The sequence below is a fragment of the Lathamus discolor genome, chromosome 1 (assembly GCF_037157495.1).
Source record: "Lathamus discolor isolate bLatDis1 chromosome 1, bLatDis1.hap1, whole genome shotgun sequence".
Classification (NCBI taxonomy): domain Eukaryota; kingdom Metazoa; phylum Chordata; class Aves; order Psittaciformes; family Psittacidae; genus Lathamus; species Lathamus discolor.
In genome coordinates, this window is record NC_088884.1 from 75300604 (window position 1) to 75320044 (window position 19441).

At 46.5% G+C, this 19441-nt stretch overlaps 1 protein-coding gene across 1 annotated transcript in view; it reads left to right on the plus strand.

Annotated features, from left to right (window-relative positions):
• The first annotated feature begins 15778 nt into the window (after positions 1–15778).
• The window catches only part of AKR1D1 (aldo-keto reductase family 1 member D1), a 35024-nt gene continuing 31361 nt past the window's right edge, over positions 15779–19441 (plus strand). Inside the window, exon 1 of the mRNA XM_065680945.1 lies at positions 15779–16080. Within this exon, the coding sequence (XP_065537017.1) occupies positions 15988–16080 (93 nt within the window). The 5' untranslated portion in view covers positions 15779–15987. The remainder of the gene's footprint in view (positions 16081–19441) is intronic.

Sequence of the window (19441 nt, forward strand, 5' to 3'; positions counted from 1 at the left end):
AATAGGTCTCCAGGCATATTTCAGATGGGAGATGCAGCTGTGCTGGTGGGAGTGGACTCTGCTGCCTCAGCCAGTGCGGCTTGGATGTGGCACAGCTTTGCTGGTTGAATAAGCCCTCAGCACGGCAGTGGTGGCAGGGATACTGCCCCATGTGAAAAACATTCATCCACAGCCATTTACACTAGGTTCCTTCAATGGACTTAAACCATCACCTAAATCAGTCTGCAACTACAGCCTCCTCTGCATTCACTCCTAAACTGAATACAGCTGGTATCACATCTGTCCTTCCTCTCCTTCTCTCAATCACATCCATTCACACAGACATACTAAAAATACATGCAATTCAGTGTTTGTTCAGTGTCATTTATTGGGTTTCACTTTACAGCAGACATTCTTTGTGGCCGCTAGCTCTTCTTCAGGTTAAAATATGGCCTTTCACTCTGGTCAGTTAGAAGGGGTACATTTGTTGCTTTTCCTCCAGCTAAGCAAATAAACTGAATTTTCACACCACAAAACCCAGCTATATTTGTAATTGTAGCACTAAGACTCAGCAGAAACAGAAGCTCAGCTGGAAAATCTTTCAGCTTTCGGTGTCAGAGAGTGACTCTGCTTGGAGCCATGAAAGGAATTTTTTTTTTCAGTGAACTGTTCTCTCTCCTTCGATGCCAGGCTGCTATCACTGCTCAAGTATGCATATCTGAGCAAGCCATCGAAACAAGTGTTAAAAATCTCCCTGGGAATAAAAGCTCTGTTAGTACAAACTCTCACATCCTTCTTCCACCTTCTACCCAAAGGCTGTTCTAGCAGCTGGTAGGATGAGGCGCTCCCGGTGAGGTGGGAGCGGAAACACGACAGCTTATCATTACACACCGTCTTCAGTGTTTTGCTAAGTTAGGAATGGACAGGACACCAAACACATTCCCAGGCACTCTGCCAAACTGGGGCCCAAAGGGTAAGCAGAAAGTAATGTGCAGGATGCAAAAGCACCTTAAAAAAAAAACGAAAAAAAAAGGCACCAGATGGTCAATGAAATGATCCAGAACAGGGGAATGTGAATGAACAGTTCAAGTTCTGCTGTAACACCTTATTAAACATAAAGGATCTGTGTCTTCAGAGCAGGCCATGTCCTGGGACAGCCACATCAGACTGAGGTTTTGCAAATAATCCATCTCCTCCAGAGTCACTGGTGAAGCCACCATCTCAGTGCCTGAGCATTTTGCTCCTTCCAGAGCTACAGGTAGGCATAATCACTCCGATCATTTTTTTCCTGATTAAACTCACCTCCAATAAAACCGTAACTTACCACAAGCAATTTTTGTTCAGTTGCTTTTTAACAGCAGCCTCATATAGCACGGTGTGCAAACCCTAACGAAGGGCATTTGTACACCCGTGAGGGTCGATACCGTAGTTTAACAGAGAGCAGCTTTGTAAAGGGAGAACAAGGCTACTGCAGTGTGCTCTAGGGCTTTTACTTCCTATGGCCAGCACCGGATCTCTGTTCCGTGTTAATGAACGGCTGTTGTTCATTCACCCATCGAGGTGGTCCAGTGGGGTGGGCCACTGTGGGACAATTCAGAGGGGATGCGCTGCGTGCACAAGTCCCTCCACTGATCTGGCTACTTTGTGCGAACAGTACTGCCAAAATCATCCATGCGTATCACAAAACTCGGGAAGTCATATGGCTTCATTTAGCTTTCATGCTTCTTGGTTCAAAGACAGAGCGGGCAAGAAAAGGGCTTTGCTTCTTAGAGAAATAAGGTCTCTTATAGCTAAAATGAAGCTGTTATAAAAGTTGTGTCCCTTTGGCAGGGGATTCCAGAAGAGCTTTCGGGCTACTGCAAGGTCTTCTTCATCTGGTGGGACACACAAGAAGCCACCCTCCCATACAAGGTAATATCCCAGTGCTTTTCATTTGGCCTTGGCAGTCTCTTACCTACTTGATAGAAACACATTTCTAAAGTTCAAACACTGAAATGGAATTTCTAATGTCAAAAATTTCCATGCCCCCATCCTTATGTTTCTCTGCAGAGAAGCGCGCATTTGTTCTTTAAGAGGTCACAAGCTGAAGCCTTGGGAGCTCCTATAAGGCACACACTGATGTAATAGGAAGAAGCCTGCATACAGTGAGACACAGCAGAGGCTGCCTGGAGATCACTCTGCAAAACCAGGTCCGGAAGACCTGGTACAAGAGAAATCTGTTCCTCTTCACTTTTCTCGGAAGGAACTAAAGCTTTTCAAGCTTTGTTCAACATGATTTTCTACAAGTTTAAACACCACAACACACACTTCTTTGAGGAGGTGTGAAAATGTATTAACTGCAGTCTGCTCTTAATTGATTTACCTAAGGGGAAATATTTTAAACGTCAATTATTTAAAAAAGAAAGAAAAGCCTTCACACTGAACTAAGAGTTGGGGCACTCGCACCAGTTTACTGGAAACCTACTTAAACATGCCACTTTAATTAAAAGGGTGTAGCTCTTTTTTTACACAAGCCTGGAGAGACAGCCTTGTGTAAGGGAAGGTGATGGGAAGAGGGGGTTGAAAGCCAGCCCAAGGAAAACCTGGCCATGTGACTGCAGAGTATGTTCCTGTGTTTTCCTTTTCTTCCCTGCTAGCTGTCCATCCTGCCTGGGAACCTGGCTGCTTCTCTTAGCACACGTGAAGAGTGAGCCAGTGCTCCCAGCTGGTCTTCTGTGTGCTGCAGCTTCACTGGCCCCACGACAGCCTCAATCAATCTCCTCTTATCTTTATTCTCTCTCCTTTGAAAAAGCAAATATAACCTCTAAGCCTCTTCAAAGCCAGTAACCAAGCAGAAACGCAGCTGAAACCCCAAACAGAAACATTGCCATGACCTAGATTGTTTACAGGTTCAGGAGAAAGAAATACAAACATGTAAGTAGTGATTGCTCTATCATTTTTGTTTCTATTTTCTTACCTTTTTGTTTTGGCACAAGAAATGGCCACCATGTGACAGTAAGGTCAGGGTATTTCTGGTTACAGCAGCATCTAAGAAGCGTTGTTCTGGTAAAATGATACCGTGTACAAGCCACACTTTCTAGGAGGAGGCACAGAGTGCTGCATACGAAGCACTTCAGACACAGAGCTATACATGCTAGCCTTAAATGTTGACACCCCAGCTACAAGTCCTGCCCAAAAAGCAAGATATTAACCCAGGCTAAACATGGCATTGCCATGGCAAAACAATCAGTGATAGCTGAGAGGTAACCCCATTCTTGTGGCTGCCAAGCTCATGCAGCCTGGGTCCCTACACAGGGCCGGTCCCTCCCATGCTGTTTCGGGGGCTTGCACACTGATAGACTTCTGGTTTGGGCAAATAATGTGAACATCACCATGCAGCGCTGCCCACATCAGCCACAGGGTAAGGGGAAAGTGAGTGGGATGTCACTAACCAAAAGTCTGGGAGGTGACTGCTCCCCTTGCCTTCTGCGCAATATGTCTGCCAGCAGCTTCTCTGTTTTATGCAGGTGTCTGTACAAGATTTCTCATCTCAGGAGCGCCCCTTTCCCCTCTTTTCTGTTTGGTTTAAATCCTCAAACTACTGATTTTCACCTGGTTTCAAAGAAGCAGCAAAAAAAAATCAGTGTATGTTTATTAAATGAAGCAGAGACTCCCGCAAAGGTTCATAAACCTTTCACTAAGCTGGCCAGAGCTACAGCCTGAAAACAACTTGCCTGCTTTCTCATTTCATTAGAAGGCTCTTCCACAGCTCTAGCACTGATATGGCAGCAAGGGCCCTTTGAAGCTGCTGCCTGGCATATGTTTTCTGTTTATTTTCTAATAAAATAGAATCACATGCATTAAGTTTTTTGAAAAGAAACTGTACCGAGACACAGCCACAGGGGAAAAAAAAGAAAAAGCCCCTGATGCTTTCCATTAATGTTAAACTCAGACAGCTTTGTTTACAAATGGGACTGACCTCTTATTGAAGTAACTCTTATAAAGAAATGGATTCTGAGAAAATTTATTAGTCCACTGTGGCAAATACATTCTCTGAGCAACAAACAGGCCTCTGACCCTTTTTACTTACATCCAGACATTTCAGAAACAGTTGAGTAGATGTTTTCCGGTTTTCAGTTAGTGGAGGGCTGATCATGGCTTATACATGGGATCCTGTTCCCATTAAAATTAACAACTAAATCCCACCAACATCACTAGGAGGATGAGCAAAAGGGAATGCTCAAAACTACATGCTCTTATCAAAAATCTCAGCTTTTTTTACAAACAGAGAATCATAGAATAGTTAGGGTTGGAAAGGACCTTAAGATCATCTAATTCCAACCCTCCTGCAATGAGCAGGGACGCCTCACTCTAGACTACATCACCCAAGGTTCTGTCCAACCTGGCCTTGAACACTGCCAGGGATGGAGCATTCACAACTTCACTGGGCAACCCATTTCGGTGCCTCACCACCCTTACAGCAAAGAACTTCTTCCTTTATATCTAACCTGAACTTCCCCTGTTTAAGTTAGTGCCTTCACAGTGCCTGGTGAAGAGTCCCTCTCTGGCATCCCTGTAGGTCCCTTTCAGATACTGGAAAGCTGCTGTGGACGTCTCCATGGAGCCTTCTCTTCTATATGGCAAACTTAGACTCTCCCTGGCCCTCATATTTCCATAACATCACCACAGTAACAAAGTGCAAGATCTAACAAAAACCCTTCAGAAAATCTCAGTTTGCCACTTTTTTTATATAATTCATATTTCCAACTATATTTTCACAAAATACCATAAGATGATGCATAGAGGTATAACCAAATGGCAGCTGTCTTCATCAAACCCTGTTTGCATTCCTAGATGTGATGGGAAGCAATTTACGGCAACTTTTTCCCATAAGAAACACTCTAGTTGCTGCAAGTTCCCAGCTGCAGGAAAGGGCTGGCTGGTGAGAAGCAGGATGAGCCCTGGCAGCCACAGGAATCACAGCGCTGAAGGAGAACATGAAGGAGGAAGCTTAATTCCTTTTTGCAACAGATTTCATCAGAGGCCTGAACTTCTGTCTCCTGCATTGCACACAGGAGCTCTCCTCTCGTGATTAAGTTAACCTCCATTTGTTTTCTTATTTTCCTTTTCACTTCCTAAATCTTCAAATATAGGTCAAAAGGGGAGCAGCCCCAGACAGCGAGCTCACTGAGGCAGGGGTTTCTTTGGGTTTACATCCAGGCTGTGACTTGAAGCCAATTGCCTCTTTCGCTCCCTCCCCACCAGACAGGGCTTTATCTCCCAAAATCTCCCCGTCCTCAGGTTTCTTCCCACCATCATTTGTAAACCCCTCCTTTTGCTTTGAATGAAGAATGAAAACCAGACATGCCAATCCCAACTTTTTCATGAGGAACGCTTCCATCACCATTTCCTGCCAACCCCATCTGTTGCCCTATTAACATGTCTGTATTTCAGGGGTACATATTGCCTTGAGAGAGGTGAAAATTTAGATAGAACTGTAGAGCACAACATACAACACTACAAAGATCTGTATAAGGAGAAAATTAAGACACCCAGTATTTGTACAAATGTGTTTCTACAGTATATATGATAATTTCCGCTGATCAGAGCGTATTTCCAAAAAAGAAATCATCCTAAAAGGAACAATGGATTAAGAAAGGGAGCAAAGGAGAGGAAAAAAATATTAAGAGATTTTGAAAAGAAAGGGACCTTTAAAAACACAACGATGGGTCAGACTACAGTGAATTTAAATACCAGCCTGCAGTAAACTCCATGTAACAGGATCCCTGAACACAGCCCAGCTCTGAGGGAGGTTTCAGCTTCACTTCTCAGGCCTACCTCCTCGACCTTGTCTCTGTCACATAAATGAACTGAAATGAACATATGTTTTTAAGTTTGTATCTAAAATAACCAGACCAAAGCAGAAACACTGTGCTGCCCACACCAGTCTCCCCCACCTTCCTCAGGGGAAAGAGCAGAGAAAAACCATGAGTGTTAGTCACATCCGATGAAGTGCTACATCGACAAGGAGTTATACAAAACAGAGACAAAAAATAGGTCTGTTGGGTCCCAGCTGCAGGTGAACAATGAGCTGTGAGACCAAGCAGTGACAGCGTGCCAAGGCTCCCTCACCCTCAGCCTTGTTGAGCTCCCTGCAGCGCACACCAACCCTGCAAGTATGCAAGAGATCACCAGGAAGAGGTAGACCATCTCCAAGGGACTCAAGTACCAAGGAGATGCTTTTAACCTTCTAAAATATGCTACAGAAGCCTGAGAGGTGCCCTGACAGGCTCCTTTCTACAGAGAGCAAGAATCCTGGAGTTTTAATCACATTAACAACTGAAAAGGAATTTAAAAGTAAAGAGATATGGGTGGATCTCTCAAGGAACAAGCATAAGCAAGGGATAAAGTGTGGATTAAATCAACTGCTTCCTGGAGAGAGAAGAGAGAGTTAAAAGCTCATGAGCACTCTTCATTTTGATTGATCCCAACAAAAGTAATTTCTGTTGCAAAATCAAAACATGAAGGAAAATGTCACCACAATGTTATCTAGTCTAAAAAGCTGTTCCTTACCTTATCTTATTCCACTCTAAGCAGATACTGTAACTTCAGGGGTACTTATTTTATTTCCAACTTCATATCCCAGGTTTGCACCTTAGGAAGATAAGCAGAGCACAGGGCTCTGGCAGCCTCCAGCCTTTTATTTACTCTCGGTCTCTTGCCCTGTGCTGCAAGAAAGTCAAGGCAAATCCCATGTCCAGCATCAATAATTTCATGTAGTTCTCATGTTGCTACAGTGATGTAGCCAACGGTGCTACAAGAGCCAACTGTGACTGCATCTACATCCACTTGTCTTTTTTTTATCCTAGACGCTGAGACCTGCAGAGACTTTTCATCTCCCAGGGCTGCTTGTCCGTTGAAAATCCAGGCTGAATACTCTTCATGGAAAAAAAAAAAAAGAAAGGACATTTTCGCCCTCAGAACAATATACCTGAAATGGCAGTTGGGCTTTTTATGAAAGCAAATTTTCATTAAATTCAGACATATGGGCTATCTGATAATTATTATTATTCTCATTACAGGATTTTCTCATTTCTCAGTTTGGAGACTTGATAGTTTTCAGGAAGGGCTATCTGAAAGAAACATCACCAACTTGGTAGGAGAACTCAAGCCCTTCTGTCTGAAATGTCAGTGACTGAGGCTACAAATAAAATTCAAAATACTTCTGTAAATTAAGGAAGCCAAGAAAAAACATTTTCCTCTTTGGAGCATTTTCTGTGTTGTCTCCCACAACAATACTGTTCATAACTAGTTGAATTGTTACCTAGTTGAATTGTTACCTATCACAGTACAGGGTCAGCATCAGCTGAGCATACATAGCTTTCCTTTTCTCTATTTGAAGTTTCAGGATCTAGCACTTCAAAGATGTTTTGACAACAAGAAAATCTGCAAAATTTTAGAGAGCTCAAATTGGCAATGTCTCTTTAATTGGTTTTAAAACGTTTCATGGAAGTTTCAGGGTACAATCCTACCCTAGGGCCACCATTAATCCCTTGCGGCTATGATAGATACGAAGTTACCTATGGGAAGCCGGAAGAGAACATTTTGTCCTTCTCTCCCACCTATTACTGTTTACTAAACTAATTACAGAAGATTTAACAAATCATCCCAGAAAAAGAAGTTACTGCAAGCTCCCCTTTCTTGTTATGACAGGCAGCCCCGTGACTTATTCTGAGTCCTAGTCCCTGCTCTGCCCAACTGTTTTTCAGTCTTATGCAAAAGAGGAATTGTTCATCTGCTTCCATTTCCTAATCCCAAATTGGATCGCTACCATTTGATATGCAGAGATGCTTTGCAACGCCCCAAAGAGATGATGTTTAACATCATGCTGCTCCATTGTACAAGATGACAAGAGCATGGGAAAGCAGTAGGGCAGAAGGATGGGCCTTTCCCAAAGGGCAGCTATTTGGGCATAAGCTTGAATAAACCTGACAATGAAGTTCAAATGGGCAAAGTGGTATGGAAGACAGGCTGGTAGAGCTTGGCAGAATATGATAAGCGTGTTTCACAATACATCAGGAGGTTTCCCAATCTGCCAATGTACATGTGGACTTCAGAAATTCAGTGACTATGTGGTAAAAGAAAAGCAGATGAGGGTAAAACAGGGATTTTTTTACCTCTGCTGTGAAGCAGACAAAAGGAATGGCAAGGGTACTGAGGGGAAAAAATGCATTGTGGTCAGTGTGTAGCACCTGGCTACTAAACATGGAATGAAGAGTATGCAGCTGTTAGTCCTTCGAGCCTCTGTTCACAAAGCACAAGTGGGACACTCAAGTGGGACTTTGCACTCTTTGGCAGTGCTACTCTGCACCTCCTCAGATGCCGAGATGGTCCCCTTCTGGCATGCCAGTTCCAGGAAAAGGACTAACCCGTGCAAAAACTAGCGTATCAGCCCTGTCAAAGCACTCTGGCACGCTTCAAAAATCATGGAGCTAGGCTAAAATGCACCAATGGGATGCTTTAATGCCTACTGTTCTAAAATCCCTGTTCTGGCATACAGAGAGCATTGATCAGTAGCAGGAGGCACCAGCAAACCCCACAATACCTTCTGATTTTAAAGCATGCACAGGAAATACCTTCAACAAAGAAAGCAGCAGGCTTTTGGACTTTACCTGCAGGGCTCTCTTTACAAGCTAATAGTTTCCTCCTCTTGGCCTAGGCTCTGTCCCCAGTGAGATGTACTTCAAAGGAAGAGCCTTCCTAGTACGGACTTGAAGCTAGAAGTGCTGCAATCAACAGGGACTGGAGGCTTTGGGACACTCATTTCCAAGCCTGTTTTGCTTTTTGTGAAGTAAAAGAGAAGGGAAAGAAACCATGTACATAGTAAAAGAGAAGGGAAAGAAGCTCAAGTGCCTGTTCCACGCTATTTTCTCTCAAGACCATTTGCCAGGCGGTGTGCTGTGGAAAAATGTGTGTTTTGCATGCTGCCCCAAATGCAGGGTGGCCTTGTTGCAATTGCACATGTGTGCTTGTTGCTGGAGGCAAGGAAAGAAACAAGGTGTCAATGAGGCCCTTAAGGCAGGTAACACAGAAAACAGCTGTTTACCCAGCAATAGGAGGTAACATGGCTGCTCATCAGAGCTGAACTAGGATTTCCTGCACAGCCCTGCGGTGGGCCCGAGGGAGCTGTGTGAGGGTACACATGGGATACGGCTGGAAGAGCAGTGATGTACTGAGGTAAGCCACTGACCAAGCTCTGTATTAAAAGGAGACAAGAGAAATCTCACCATTTTGGAACATGCCGAGATGTGGTGATGTGTCTTACTCTGTCCAAGAGCCTGGTTTGAAGTAAGGGACTCACACTGGGGCATGGCTCCCTCAGTGAGCTCCCCACCACCCCCCCCCCCCCCACTGAATCAGGAGTTAAAAAACACGACATCCAGACTCCCAAAACACCTTAGTCACGCAACACGGGCAGTATCAGCAACTCCTCGTGGTGGCTATCCTTGTGAGGGGAAGAGAGGTGACACGGAGGGAGCCACCACCGCTCCTTCAGCCCCACGGCCTCTCTAAGTGACAAGGGCTGTGAACGCTTCTTGGTCTGCCACTGCCTGCTCAGAGCTAGGTGCAACGCACAGGGTATTTTCCACCAGCACCAATCAAGACGGGGCTTAAATTTGCAGGATGCCAAAAGGAAAGGGCTTTATACTGGACAGGATCAAATAGCAGGCTAGACTAACTGAGGTGAGATATGAGGACGCTTACTCAGGGCCAAAGGTTAATGCCTCCCCACATGACAAGGGTTGGTATCTGGGGAATCCAGAGGCCACCATGCAGCTACTGATCTTTGCCCAGCGATCTGAGAGACAGTGCTCACCAGCTCCAGGGTAGTGCATGTACCCTAGCAGAGACAGCCCGAAGCAGAAACCGAGACACTGTTGCTAGAAGAAAGTGGTAACATCAGTAAACAGACTGAGGGGAAAAAATAAGCTGGCTTCTGGCTTGATTGGGTGCAAGCCCTGCTGACACCAAACTCCAGTGTGAGGACAGTGCCCACAAGGCGGTGGGCTCTGGAGACAGTGCCTATGTAAATAATGCTGATAGAAGACTAGAGGATTACCTTTCCAAAGGATTAGGAGCATTGCTTATTCAAACACAGCATCTCTCTTTGCTCTCCCAACAGCTGCTGGTCCGCCACATGGCTTTTCAGCCCATCAGTAGCACTCCCTGGAACTAACAGAATAACTCAGCACCTGAAGGGGACCCCATAGAGAAAGAAGGCACATTTTAGAGGCTGTGCTGCTAGTGCCAGCCACGCTTCTGTTGTGCCATAGGAAACACGGTGGTGGTGTACAAACAGCCTTGCTAATTTTGGCTCTGTGTGAGATTTTGCTTCCTCTCTTCTTGCTCAGCTGTGGAGCTATCCCACATGGCTGCTTCCTCTGATACAACATCACCACAGACACATTTGGCTACTGAAAAAGGGGTTAAACCGCTGAGCGGATGCTTGCTGTTTGAACAACCACCTGCCCTGGAAGAGCACCCTCTGGCACCCCAAAGAATCTGGCACAAGGGCTGCGGCAACATGTGTTCAGTATGATGCTGCAGCCCCAGGCTCTGTGCCTGCTCCCATGTGGCACAGGGACAAGGATGGACCAGGATGGCCATTGCCAGGCCAGCACAAGCCATGGGAAAGCCCCTGTGCCTCACCACTGTGCAAGCGCAGCTCTGTGGCTGCTGGAAGTGGTAGGAAGATAATCCGGAGCAGCTGCTGGCATTCCTCCTGTACCCCAGGAGCAATCACAGCCCAGCAGTGGCCTGACTTTTCCAGTGTTACTAGGAGCAATGGAACAGCATCAAGGATACCTAGGAATTTCCCTTTTATCACAGCTGTAGCCACAGAGCGTTTACACAAAGCAGAAGGGATAAGTGAACTAGCTATCAAGTATTTTCCTAATTCTGTCCACAGGCACAACTTGTAGGCACATTTTCTCCATGTCCTCATGCTCTCCTTAAGGATACAGCAGAAATGCTGTACTAGTGCTGGGAAAGTGGGGGCAGATGGGATCTTTGGAGGTCACATACTACTCTGTGGGTCAGGGGAAGAGTTTCACCAAAAGTGTACACATATCATACTCCCGTTACCACCAAACTCAGATACAAAGAGGAAGCAAACTTCAGGCCTTCAAAGAAGGACTTACCAAGAACAAGTCCTTACCAGAGGTATAAATTATCTAAATAAACATGAGCACATCACTGGAGTGTTTCATGGTTTGCCAAGTAGTTTACATGAACCAGTGAGAGCTAGGGGAAAAAAGTTTGCATACAAACTGCTAAGAAGGCCTGTTATATCACACTTTCCAACAAAGCCCAGATGTTATCCTGGCTGTGATCAGCTTCATTGAGCAACAAATATGATCAAAGGGAAATGATTACAAATGCTTCCATATGAGAAACCCCTGGGCCACTAAGGGAGGGAATCATGCGGGTGGTATAGGGTACCGCTCAGGTAACTGGGTGTCCTGAGAGCTATATCATATCATACGTGATGATGTTGGCATTTGCAAATGAAGAGTAAGAAGACGCTACATTTTTTTTCCCTAGGGAAGTGTTCTCTAGTTCAGTTTATGTAATTTTAACCACACTGAAGAAAGTAGCAGGAAATAAAAAACCTCTCACTTCATGCATAGTATCCCTACAAAACACTACATAGACCTTATTTCTTAGAGTTAAAAAGTGAAAGTAGCAGTTTCTCTAGATATGTATGAGTTTATCATATTTCATGGTGAAAAAGGAAAAGAAATACTAGTCATGATGCATGTTACCAAAATCTCTAAATAGTTGAAAATATATATTATAAATAATATCCCACATGCACAATGGACACGTGCAAGTTTATGTGAGTCATTAAAGGACTAGGCTGAAAATACGCAGACTTTAAGACCATGTTTAAAGAAATTTTAACTAAAAACACATGCAGAGCATGCATTCTAGCAGATAATTAGGCTTAGAGTGGAGCACGGCTCATACAAAAAATTGAAAGAGTATAGGAATTTTTTATCTAATAAATACATGTGTTATAAAAGTGCTTCCTACTTTCTTTCTCTAAAAAGTTGATTTTTAGGCACTACAGGTCACCCACCTCTAGAATCTCACTGATCGAGTCTGCAGTGTGTAAAGACACCCGGACTTAGAAGATCCAGAGGAATACTGTTTTTAACATCTTCCCTTGTCCGAAACAACAGATTGCTCAAAATATAATAAAAAAAGGGGGGCAACCCACAAATCTCAAAGAAAAGATGAAACCTAGAAGATGACAAGGCCAGCCCTTCTCAATCAATGATTCCTTCTCATTCCCATTTTTTATCCTCCCAGAACTGGGGAGGCTAAATTTAAAGGCCTCACACATTTTCTCCTGTTCGCAGGATACTCAGCAATTTGAGATAAAATGAGTAGAAGGGTGACCTCTTTACTTTAAAAGATTGCTGACTAGTTTTGTTCAGGTAAGGAGGCCATTGAGTACTTTCTTTACCTGAGATCTCTGCAAGCTTTTAGCAGCAAGAAACCTCAGATGTTTGGTCTACTTTTCCTGTAAAAACTGATGTCTAACTTTTATTTGTGTTTTCTAATCTATTTTGTTTGTGTCTGGAGGCATGACAACATTTAAGTATTAGATGCTGCTTTTCAAATCACTACTCTTTATTTGTCTGGGATGGCTAATGTAGCAATAAAACTCGGTGCCACTGATCCAGAGATTGCAAACCTACCTTAGTTGCTTTTGAAGGTGTTCTTTGCTTTACAGGCTTTGCTAGAGCCAGAGAACTTGTGTCAATAGGATGGCAATTCTCATTACTTCCTAGTAAGGCCAGGCTGAAACCTCACTGTTTTTGTTTCCTAGAGAGAGAACTGGGATCACATCTGCATTTTATAAAAGCTCCTGAATAGCTGCTGATCAACAACAACCAGCGGCCAAAGCTTCGCCTCTAGAAGCTCACATTGTTTTGCAGTTGGAGTTGCTAGATACTGTGTCCTCGTAAAAAGTGTGGTTAAGTCATTTAAGCTCTGAAACTGAGAACTGTACTCCCCTGAACAGCTAGCAGAAATTGTTACTAACAAGAATTAAATGCAAAAGGCTCCAGGCTGCTTTATTCATCTTCCTTTGTTCTTTAATGCGTACTCATCATCAGCTCAAACCCCACTAGTATTTCTAGCTTCTATGAAATAAGGCTATTTTGAGATAGTAACTCAGATGTAAATGGAAGAAAATTCATTTTCCTATGTGTCTTTGGGGGTTTAATGTAAAATCTGCAAAGGCATTAAAACAGTAGGGTAGGGAGCTAGAGCTGCTATGGGAATTAAGAAGTCGCATGTGTAAAAAGCGTTCATGCTGTTTGCTGTCAGTTAAGGCATAGGGGTGGGGGAAGGACTTGTAAAACGCTCTGCCTCTCTCAAATTTCTCTGACAAGCACATTGACTGAATTTCATAAGGACCAGTCTAGCAATGAACCTAGAAGAGACATAGCTTTTTCCTCTTCTTTCAAAGCTGTCTGCCACCTTAACCTCACCAAGTGCTGGGGGCTTGTGCATGGGCAGTGCAGGGGTTCCTGCGGATGGTGGCTTGCTTCACTGGGTGACAGACCTGTTGGCCCAAGTGTTCCTAGAAGCAGGAGCTGTTTTCCTGCCCAAGCTCCCTTTCATGAGAATTATGACAAGTCTGTCAATCCTTCTTTCCCAGTTGTCATTGAGGGCTATTATGTGTCAGACTGCTGTATTCCTGCCAGAGAGGCTCCTTACACTTGCCCACTTGCACAGGACAGGCACTGCAGATACAGTTGTGCTTTGCTTAGCTTGGGATCACACACAGCTCAGGGCACGTATTGCTCTGATGCCAGAACACATGAGGAAGCTGGATGTGCTCCGAGCCTGAAGCAAATGAGTGAGCTGTGCCATAACCCCCCTGCAAGCTGCTGATTGAGAGGGATTATGGAAAAGTGGGTTCTTGGGAGGACTTGACTTAGGAGCTCAGGGGTAAGAATCAGCAGAACCTCTGTTAGTACAGGTCTGGAAAAGAGGAGGTCTGTGAATGCCCTCTGCCACATCAGACTCTTCTCTACCCACCTCATTTCCATCTCTCTCCATATTTTTGCTCCTCTGTTCTATTCCATTCTATTCTGTGTCTATTCCACATGCAGGCATCGACTTGTCCTCCTACAAACACAGTGTGCTTAGGCATGGTTGGCATGGAGAGAGGAGGTAAGAGCTTCTCCTGCAGCAAGAAAATGGTAGCCAGTTACATGAGAACAACAGGAAGGCATGAAGGAGGTCATCAAGTTCCCTACCTTCCTCTATGTCTCACGTAAATACCTGCACCCACAGGTACTCACAACTTAAAATAACATGCAGACAGGGTCTAGCAGGACCAGGCTGCCCACAGTACCTACAGCCAGGCTGTAGCTTGTAGCTTCGCCCCGTGAGATGAGAACCTAGTCACCTTAACAGCTAGTTCTTTGCATTGTGTTGTCCAGGTAAAGCTCAGGCTGTCAGGAAAGCCTCAGTTACACTCAGCCCACCTACCAGGGAGCATTTTACACGACAGCATGCTGCCCTTGTCCTACAGGATATCCAAGTAATTTTTGGGCAGGGATCAAGTGGGCTTGCACTTTGCCATGAGCTGCTTGGGACATTCCTGCCACTAAAAGTGGCAATGTTTCCATCTTCACTGGAGACCCTTGGAGGTATCTACCCTGTGACACTAAAAGGGTCTATTGTTAGGGTGTTCTCCAGGCAGATCCCCAGCTCTAGCAGCCACTCACCCTTTCCCCACATGCAAACTAGCACACACCTATTGATTTCAAGAACCCGGCAAAGATAACTTATCACAATGGATCCATTAACCCCTCTTGGAATTGCATAACCTGCTGAACTCTTACCATGCACAGAAAGCTCAGCAGGGTACTAGAGGAGATAAAATAATCCATCAGGCAAAGGATATTGTTATGGCTGAGGAGTAATGTTCTCAGAGGGCTCAGTTTCAGGTTGATCTAGGAAGACATGTAAGACCATACACTTCAAAATCAGATGGGGAGAACTCAGCATAGACAAAGTTGCAGGGCACAAAGTAGCTGGCTCAGGACAGGGTCCATCTTTGCAGAGTGCTGTAAAGTCACAGCCCTGAGGGTTTTGCAAGGGTCAGAAAGGACAGTAAGATCCCTAGGCTGAATTTCATACAGGGCATTATCCCCTTCTGGGGTATCAGTGGTAGGAAATACATACATTTTTTCCACAGCAGAGCAGAACCAGACTGTGAGGAACTTGAGCCCGTTCGCTGTAATTTGGGATTCAAGCTGAGGCAGAGGAGCTATTCACCAGTCTCCTGCCTAGGATTTTCTTCATTCCTTCCCTGCCCCTACAGCAGGGGTTTTCGACCTGTGGCCTGTAGCCTTTGGAAAGGAGACCTGGAAACTGTCCCCAGAGGACACGAAGTGTCCTTGCTAACCCTGACTTTGGGGATTTAAAAGAGGGCTTTGCACCTCCGTGGGAAAAGTTCCAAGACCTGCAACGCCAAAGCCTGGAAAGCCCGTGTCCTGCTGCGGGAGCCAGGGGAGGAGGGCAAAGCCATCACCCCACGGGCAGCTCCGGGCAGGGAGGCCCCGAGGGGGCTCCCGGCAGCGGCCAAGACCCCCTGGGGCCCAGCGGGCGCAGGACGCCCATCGGTCCTCCTCGGCCGCGGTAACCCAGCGGGGGTCGCAGCGGGGGTCCCCGGGGCGGTGCGCTGGGCGGTGCGCGGGGCCACCGGTGGCCGCGGCGGGGCGGGGCGCGGGGCGGTGCGCGGTGCAGGGCCGCCACGGACACACGTGGCTCAGCCCCCCAAAAAGGCATTCCCCGCCGGCGGGAGCGGGCAGCTCGTACCTCGGCCCCTTCAGAGGCGCCGTCGGTCCGGTCGGCGGGTGTCAGTGCGCAGGGGCCGCGGTTGGCTCCCTCCCCTGCGGAGGCACCCGCGGGCTAGGGACGGCACTACCTGTCGGCACCATGAACCTCACAGCCGAGAACCACCGCGTCCCGCTGAGCGACGGGAACAGCATCCCGCTGTTGGGGCTGGGCACCTATGCCGACCCCCAAAAAGTAAGTCCAGCGGCCCCGGGAACCCCCGCTCCGCTCCTCCGGTTGGGGCAGGTGGCGGTCGCCCTGGATGCAGACCCCCCGACCGGGGTTACCTGCCAGTTCCACCCTCGCTTTCCTCCCCTCCACGCTATTTCGCTTTTTGCTGCTTGGAGAATTAGAGCCCGAGAGCTCCCGTGAGCAGGACGGGAGGTGCGCGGCGCGCACAGGAGGAAAAGGTGGTGGAAAAAAAAACCCCAAACCCTAAAACTCCTGCCCAGGTTGCGGTGTGGCTCTCACCATCCCTCACCGCCGCAAGGCTCCGCGCCGGTGAGCACAGCGGAGGAGGTGCGGGGGTCCCGGATTCCCTCTGCCGTGGCCCCGGGGGCTGGGTGTCGGGGCGGTGCAAGCCCGGGGCCGCCGGAGTCACCGGGAAGGGATGGGGCACCCAGCGAACGCCGGCTCCCTGGCAGGAAGGCTTAGAGCGCTCGGTCCCGAGAAGCCCGGTGTCTGAGGGAACCGGTCTCACTGCCCCCCTGGGCCGAGTGCTGATAACGTGAGGGGGTTCGGACCGTCTTGCAGTTGGCCCGACGCTTTCCAAGGAATGTTCCTGAAACAAAGACCAAATTCCTGCATCCTGATTCCTGCTGCTCCCACAGCTGAGTGCCAGGGGCCAAACCACTCTCAAATATTCTGCATCATTCGGTTTTGCGTGTCCCGGGCAGGCATCCATCCCATCTGACTGGGATCGCTGATTCGGCTGCACCGAGGCTCTGGAAACACGACTGATGCTTATTCCCTCTGCGCACCTGGAAGCGCAAAGGCAACTCACTAGCTGCTGCCTTTTGCTCTCCTAAATCGCATGTTCTTTCGGTAGTTTTTTCTTGTTTGTTTGTTTGTTTGAAGAGTGGACAAAAAGAGAGCGTGGTCAGAACCCTTCTTGTGTAATAGTATCAAGAGTTGAGATGCAATACTGTGTGTGTGACTCCACACACCACGAGGTAGTTAAAATACCTTTTTAAAGAAAACTCTTGATTAAAGCCGTTTGACACCCACTAATTGTACTACGGTAAATTAATAACAGTGTCAAATAAGATAATCAATAAACATTGCTGCAATTAGGGCAATGTTGATTGATAAGTGATGTAGAAAGGGCTGCAGATCTCCCTGATTAACACTGCTGGTTTACATGAGGAGAATCGGTGGGAATCTGCAACTTCAGAGGCTGGGCACCGTCCCCCACATCACTTGGGTTTATGGAGATATTTAAAGCTAGTGTGTTCTTTGAGTAACAGTTAGTGAAACAAAATGAAGCTCCCTAACAGGAGTTTTAACGCAGCAAAGCAGAACGTTGCATAATTCAGTGACAAAATAACTCTGAGCAAACTTGAAGTGTCTCTTTCCAGACTTGAATATCATGTCTCCAACTCTTGAGTTGCAATTTTACACTAGTTTAAAAGTTGAATTAAAATAAGGCTGTCAGCAAAAAGGGTGCTCCTGCCTCGCTGCCCTTCCCACCTGCAGCCCAGGTGCACCTTGGACTGATACTGTGGCATTAGCCAGGTTCAGTCAGGGAGCTCAGAGTGGCAAATAACCTGCCGGAGCTGAGAGAGGACGCAGATGGGATTCCCCTTTCACAGGCAGCTTTTCTTCAGTGCTGTAACCCTGCTAAGAGTTCGTTCTACAGAAATCAAAATGTCCCGAAATCAGCCTGTTCCTTCTTCCCCACTCCTGCAAAATCCTGCTTCCCGCTTTGTCCTCCCATGGATCAAGGGGATGGTGAGCCTTGCTCAACTAGCCAAAATAGACCATTTTTAGGGAGAACTGGTTTTCAGCAGAATCAGCCTCGCGTGGTGGCTTTTTGCTTTTTGCACGTACCTCCTGTTTCCGGTGGCAGGAGCGGGGGGACAAGACAACAGGATGATGCAGACAGGGCATTGCTATGGAAACTCCAATTTAGAGCAATTGAAGCTACTATGTAACTGCACCCTCAGTGGGAATGGGTGCACATGCCCAACCACCCATTCTCCCCCCACGTTTGTAGGAGTTTGATTTTCTGAGCTGTCTTTCTTTTTCGACGTGATAAACATGTTTGAAAGTTATGGGTGGGAGGAGGAACTGAGAAGAGGTAGAGAAAGCAGCACTGATAAGGCACTTGCAAAAGTCTAATTTTTGCAGAAGACCATTTGAAATACTCTGTCTATCTGGAAGAGCTGGGCTGAAGCTTTACACTAGGATTTAGGATTGTGTATTTGAGTCAGAGAACTTGTCTCAGAGGGCAGCTGGGGAAACGCAGTAGCAGGGTGCTATGGGATTATGTTGCGGAATTGTTTGCAGCTACTGGTCGTTGATGGGACAGGATGTCTAAATAGGTCACCACATAAACTTGCCCATCGCAAAAAGGCTGCTTTGCTGATAAAAGGACAGGGGTCTTCTGTCAACCCATTGCAGTGGCAGTGAAGTGCAGCTTAGCTGGGACAAGCTGCTCTGCCGAGTGCTGACTTGTGCCTGGCGCAACTTCCAGTGGGATGCCTGGCAAGGTTTCCCTCCTGTTCCTCCTGCCTAGAGAGCTGAAAGCCTTTGTGGCAACTCGGGACTGTTTCAAGTTTTATCTTAATGAGTGAGGCTAAAAACTAGCACTGACACGTTTCCCTTGAAATGCTTAGCTGTAGCCTTTTGAGGCTGAGTTGCTTAAGAAGCAGCATCTGAGGCGCCCGTTCTCCAGCGGTGGGGGCAGGCAGCTGGTGGTAGCAACAGTGCCAGCTGTCCCCAGCAAGCTATTTCTGCTCATGAGTCAGATCTTCTCGACTTCTAGTCATTTTGTGCTTTGATAGAAAACACAGAGCCATTCGTTTGTCAGATTATTCATCTTGCTCTTGGAGGCGGATTCATTTTACTTTCTTTCAAAGGTTATTCACCCTGGCACCTCCATGTCCTTGAGCAGCTTGTCCAAAACAAATCTGTTTTCTCAATCTCATGCTATAGCCCAGTAGCTCAAAATGAGCCCAGAGTGTTCTTCCTGAAGTGCAGGAATGTGCTCACTGGTTAAGCAAACCAGGCAGATCTAGTTAGCGATGGAGCAGGGAAATCTGCTTCTCCGACAGTCAGTTACATGAAAACAGAGGCAGGAGGCCAGCGTTCATGTTTCGGGCTTTGTCTGGATAAACTACACAGCAGTGCCTTCAGAACTGAAATGTGTCAGCAGCCTGCCTTGCTCGTATTAAATAATTGAATTGTTCTCCCAAAGACAACTTCGGGAGATAAATCATATTTCTCCAGTTGTGAAACACCACACACAAAATAAATCGGTTCATAGAAATCTGGTCCCTTGTAAAAGTTAACTGACTCAACAAAGTACATCACTTAACTGGAGCAGAGCTGGACC